Source organism: Saccopteryx leptura, chromosome 1 (assembly GCF_036850995.1).
Source record: "Saccopteryx leptura isolate mSacLep1 chromosome 1, mSacLep1_pri_phased_curated, whole genome shotgun sequence".
Taxonomy (NCBI): domain Eukaryota; kingdom Metazoa; phylum Chordata; class Mammalia; order Chiroptera; family Emballonuridae; genus Saccopteryx; species Saccopteryx leptura.
The window spans coordinates 296624245-296630244 of record NC_089503.1 but is presented as its reverse complement, the minus strand read 5'-3'; the positions used below and the strand labels follow the sequence as shown (position 1 = coordinate 296630244).

Genomic DNA, 6000 nt, shown 5'->3' with positions numbered 1-6000 from the left:
ATTAAGAACATTAGATTATTTCATTTCTATTATAATGTAGTAACTTTTATCTCTTTGATTGTGTGCAAAGATTTTGATCAGATAAATAATTTTTAATAATTAATAATAACAGGCCCTGGCTGGGTGGTTCAATGGATAGTGTCATCCTGGTGCACCAAGGTCACAGTTCGATCCCCGGTCAGGGCACATAGGAGAGGCAATCAATGAGTGCACAACTAAATGAAACAACTAAGTGGAACAGCAAGTTGATGCTTCTCTTTCTCTCTCTCTATTCCTTTCTCTCCCTCTTTCTCTCAAAATCAGTGAAAAAATTTTTGATTAAATTAAATTTTAAAAATCATTAATAATAACATAACTTTGATTTATTAAGAATTATATCTGGCACTCATGTATTTATAAAAGCAAAAGATCAACAGTTCCTAATAGCACCAAGATATACTTTGGTAAAAGACAGTGGACAAGAATGGAAGAACCTTCTCTCATTAAGAATACACTGCAAAATCCCTTGGCAGTCAGATAAGAGAAAGAATTATCTAAATAATCTGATTTTGATTTGAAAAATTGAAGACTTTGACACACATGTGCACTTAGAATTCTTAAATAAATAACAGTAGTTCAAATCATACATAAAACAAAAGTATGTCTTTAACTCATTAAAACTTATAGATTTACAAAATCCAGTGTATGTTTACAAATATATTGATTGAAATAACATATATATACATATGAAATACAGGAAAACATTATTAATTTAAATGTATATAAATCTCTCTGTTTTGGATGAATGCTGCTTCCTATTTTTTACTTCTTTTCATTTTCAATTGGCCTCTATAAATGTGCAGAGTATACTTACCTAAATATCAGGAAATAAGCAAAAAATTATTTAATTATAAAAAATGTTGGTCCTGGCTGAGTGGATCAGTGGATAAAACGTTGTCCTGGCACACCAGATGTTGTGGGGTCAACCCCCAGTCAGGGCACGTAGGGGAAGCAATCAATGAGTACACAACTAAATGGAACAACTAAGTGAAACAATAATTTGGAGCTTCTCTCTCTCTCTCCTTCTCTCTCTCTCTCTCTCTCTCTCTCTCTCTCTCTTCCTTTCTCAAATCAAAGGTAAAAAAATTTTAATATTTTAATGTACTTACTTAAATATTTCTTAAATTATTGCAAAGCCAAAAGAACCTGTCTAAACAACATCAAATGTGGATGCTATAAAGAAAAAATAGTCATTGATGAAAGCCCTTCCAGACTCTTAGCTAGAAATGTAGCAACATAAACAAACTGTACTTTGAGACTACTATGTGAAATGTTAAAACATGAGAAAAGCATATATTCAGTAATTTCAGAACATTGAGGAAAAATAGTAGTGTTTGCCTGTGTGATTTAGCTCTTTAACTGGGTGAATATACTAGAATTCAAGATTTCTAACCATATACATCATTAAATTCGACTGATTACAAAGTAGTTGACATTCAAAAGTTCAACTTAATAGCATTCCATATAATCATCTAACTCCATAGAGCTTAAACATTTTTAATCATGTAAATGTCCTTGAATCACCAAATCCATAAGTACCTATGTTGAAGGTACTTTAGTCAATATCAGGCTCATAGGTGTTTATAATTTATAGGCTGGGACTTAGTGAACCAGGATGTGGGTTAGCATGATTTACACAGGGTGTCTCAAGACAATAGAGTAAACAGGAAATTAGGAAGGCAAGCACAAGCAAAGTGTACAAGAAAACCAAAGTGGATGGGTAAGAAACTAGCAATGCCAGTAAGAACTAGAGTCTAAGAAAGGCAACGCAAGCAGCCAGTGGCCGGGAACTCTAGCTAACAAGCAAAAAGGTATAAGAATAGAAGCATAGCACCAAGAAGACCTTGATCATTGGACCCATGTTCTATCCCAAACAGTATGTTTCTTATCACCACCTTCCTGAGCCAGAATTGGTTCCAAGGCTTCTATGTGTTCTGGGCTGACAAGGGTCAATGAGAAGCAAAGATACAACACTGACCTGTCATCTCATTGCTCTCTAAGAGTAGAGTGTATAGTAGGAGGGAGAAAAGCTCTTTTCAACATTATTATTTCGGCAAACCTCCAAAACATATGCTAGCACCGAAAGCGTGGAAAATATTTTGAATAAGGCCTGAATTTAAAATTTTGCTTTTGACCATCAAGTAGGTGTGTCTTTGTTCGTATTAGCCTTTTGACACATAGGGAGTCATAACTTTTATAACTTCCACAACTGTAGGTTCATGGAAATAAAAAAGTGTGAGAGAGAAATGCCGATGCTGAAACTCTGAATTCCAGAGTAGCATCAGTGAATGAGTGTAGTAGTGTGGGAAGTTTGGACTTGGCTTCAACAAAATCTTATCTCCCAAAAGTGTCCCCCAAAACGCTGATGATAGCAAAAATATACTGCTCACAAAAATTGGGGGATATTTCAAAATGAATATGAAGCGTAAAAAAAGAAGCATTTGATTTTTTTATTAAATAAGAACATCAGAAAAATGACAAATAAGAGAAAGTTGTTTGATTATGCAAACGAGATGCAAAACCAAATTTTATTTCATCGGTGAAAATGTATTATACAAAAGGCTGAAAGTACTGGTGTATCTGCACGTTTCCTGATCCCCTAATTTTTGTGAGCAGTGTATATGTGTGTGTGTGTGTATATAAACCTGATCAAATTATTTTAGAAAACATATAAAACCAGGACACTCTAAGATCATCTAGTATCACAGCTGCTTCACAGATGAGTCCCATTGATCTTGTCCCTTTGATCTGTGAAGTCCAATTCAATGTGATTGAAAGCAGGATTATCAGTTCCACCATCTTCTACTGGATGAGATTTATAGCTTAAAACTTCATTCTCCTAAAAGAAAATGTTAACATGGTGAATAGAAAAAAGAAACTCTTCATTCATTCAATTCTAAACAATTAGAATGAATGTTACTACTGCTTTTCTTTCTCTAACTCAGCTTTGTAGTTTACTGAGAGAGACCTATAAAAAACATCATAAACAGGGCAAATACTTTCCTTGTCCATCAAAGTTCGAAGGAGTATGAAGACTAAATAGTCTATCCAGGTGATAAAAATCAGTCTTACTAATTTGAGAAAAGAAAAAAAACAAGAAAGCTAACTTACTTTCTTGAAAATGTCAAAATTGGATAAAAAGTCCTCTTTAGTCAGTAGAAATTTGCGGTCTATATTTTGTCTTCTTCCTCCTGAAAAACATATACATTATTAACATTGTTAAAAGGATAACTATAACTACCCAGTGATGGTACATCATACGGGTATTTAACTTGTGCACATTCAACTCGACACACTCATGAATCACAAAGAGATAAAAAATCTTTTAAAAGGTACTGGAGACTTAGTCTACCATTTCCTCTGCCTCAGTCAGTTTCAGATTCTGCAAGGTTCTCACTGTGATCAGTATGAGTCCAGTGTTTAACCCTTTGAGTAGTGAGTTCTTTTCATGCTCACTGACCCTGGGGAGTGAGTTGTTTTTTTTTTTCCAAAAAATGAAATTAGTTCCAGTTTTATTAACTTAAAATCGTGTTTGTTTGATAACCAATTTATGGAAACAAGAAGAACATACATTTGCCTTTTCTTAATGTTGCCTTACACATTTTTAAAATAAATCAATCATACTCTGGATGGTCAGGAGGCATGAGGACGTTCATGAATGTTCGTACTACTCAAAGGGTTAAAGAAAAATGCAAGCCAATCTACCTCATCTGGTACTCAACTAGAGAATGAGTCATCCCACCCAATACTGGGAGGAAAACTGGTTTAAAAGCATCCTTCATGGGCCCTGGCCAGTTGGCCAGTTGGCTCAGCGGTAGAGCGTCAGCTCGGCATGTGGAAGTCCCAAGTTCAATTCCTGGCTGGGGCACAGAGGAGAAGCGTCCATCTGCTTCTCCACCCTTCCTCCTCTCCTTTTTCTCTGTCTCTCTCTTCCCCTCCCACAGCCAAGGCTCCATTGAAGCAAGGTTGGCCCCGGGAACTGAGGATGGCTCCATGGCCTCTGCCTCAGGCGCTAGAATGGCTCCGGTCACAATGAAGCAACGCCCCAGATGGGCAGAGCAACACCCCCTAGTGGGCATGTTGGGTGGATCCTGGTTGAGCGCATGTGGGAGTCTATCTGTCTGCCTCCCTGCTTCTCACTTTGGAAAAATACAAAAAAAAGGGGGTAGAAGCATTTTTCATGATCTTCTGATCAAATACCAAACCATCTATCTGCCTCTGCTTTAGATGGTGAAGTTGCTTTTCCCAGTTTAGTGACTATGAATGTAGATATGTATGAAAAAATGCAGGAAATTATGAATTGTTGAATTAATTATTTAAATAAAAACATGATAATTAGTATTTGATCCAAATTCTCTTCCCTAAGGTTTTGCTTTGGTTTGTTATTTTATTTGTGGATCAAAGAGGATGTTTTTAAAACTATGCATCTCAAAGAGTGGTTCTCAAACTATTCTACCAAAATCACCCAAGCAGAATACTTAAAATGCAGATTCTAGATTCCAACCTGGACTGACCCAATTAGAACCTTTGGGATGGGGATATTGAATGCTGACTTTTACCAGAATCCCAAAGCAATCATTATGTCCTGGACTGTTTGAGAAGCACTATTTAGTAAAAATACTATTTTAATTTTGGGAACTTCCCTGGCCAGTTGGCTCAGTGGTGGAGGGTCGGCTCAGCATGTGGATGTCCTGAGTTCGATTTCCAGTCGGGGCACACAAGAGAGGCATCCATCTGTTTTTCTACCCCTCCTCATCTTGCTTCTCTCTCTCTCTCTCTCTCTCTTTTTCTCCTCCTGTAGTCATGGCTCAATTGGAATGAGCTGGCCCTTGGCACTGAGGATGGCTCCATGGCCTCCAACTCAGTGGCTCCGTTTATAACAGAGCAATGCCCCATATGGGCAGAGCATGGCCCCCTAGTGAGGGTGCCAGGTGGATCCTGGTTGGAGGCACATGCAGGAGTCTGTCTCTGCCTCTCTCCCTCTAAATAAATAAATAAATAAACAAACAAACAAACAAACAAACTTTGGCCATTCTCCAGATGAGGTCAACTTTAAATTGATTCGCTCAACATTGTTACATGCCTAACATGTGCTAGAGACTCTGTTATATGCTGGAGAGGCGGAGACTAGAACCATCATCACACTCACAGCTCACAGTCTACTTAGGGAATTGTGTGCCCCACTTTCTGGTGCAGAAACACACTCACAGTGTACATGCTTAGTGTTAGCTGAGACACCCACCAAGCCTGGCTGGCCTGGATTTGGACAGGTTCCTAGTATCCTACAGTAGATTTAAAAATATACTTCCCAAGGAGCATCAGAATTTTAGGTTTCTAGATTTTTTCCCAAGGAGTTGTGGTGGAGTGGGAATAAGATACTTATGAAATTCATGAAGTGGATGTGGTTTTTTTTTTTATCACTGGATGCCTGTTTACCGGGAGAGAACATTACTTTTTAAAACAAAATATATAGTTGCATATCGGTTATGAGAAGCAAAGCACTTAAGGAAAGAAAAAGGGTAATATCCCATTCTTAAAGAAAAAAAATTGGGTTAAATAAGAACCAAAATATAGGAAGATTGGCTAGCTACAGTCCAGATGTGAACAACTAGGTTATTGGTGAGTTTAAAATCTGCCTTAAAATATTGGGTGGGGCGAAAGTAGATTTATAGATGTGATTACTCTCAACAGAGTTTATTCTTTTATTATTATCTATTAATAATTGTCTATTTTCCTTATGAATAACTGTAAACCTACTTTTGTACCACCCTTTATATAAAAACAGATAAGAGAAAAAACCGACTGTGCTGGTAATTTCATTTATGAGAGAAAGCACATTTCCTTTTTGAAAATAAAAAGAATAAATTAAAATTGTTTAAGAGGTACAAATAGCTACCACCTTTATTATAAATGCATAATAATTATGCATTGTAATACATAATTACTAATTATGAACATAAT

At 36.6% G+C, this 6000-nt stretch overlaps 1 protein-coding gene across 1 annotated transcript in view; it reads right to left on the bottom strand.

Moving 5' to 3' along the window:
* Positions 1 to 346: 346 nt before the first annotated feature.
* Positions 347 to 6000, bottom strand: part of SLC5A8 (solute carrier family 5 member 8) — a 47289-nt gene continuing 41635 nt past the window's right edge. Inside the window, exons 14-15 of the mRNA XM_066356832.1 lie at positions 3151 to 3230; positions 347 to 2878 (exon numbers count right to left, since the gene is read on the bottom strand). Coding sequence (XP_066212929.1) covers positions 2753 to 2878; positions 3151 to 3230 — 206 coding nt within the window. The 3' untranslated portion in view covers positions 347 to 2752. The remainder of the gene's footprint in view (positions 2879 to 3150; positions 3231 to 6000) is intronic.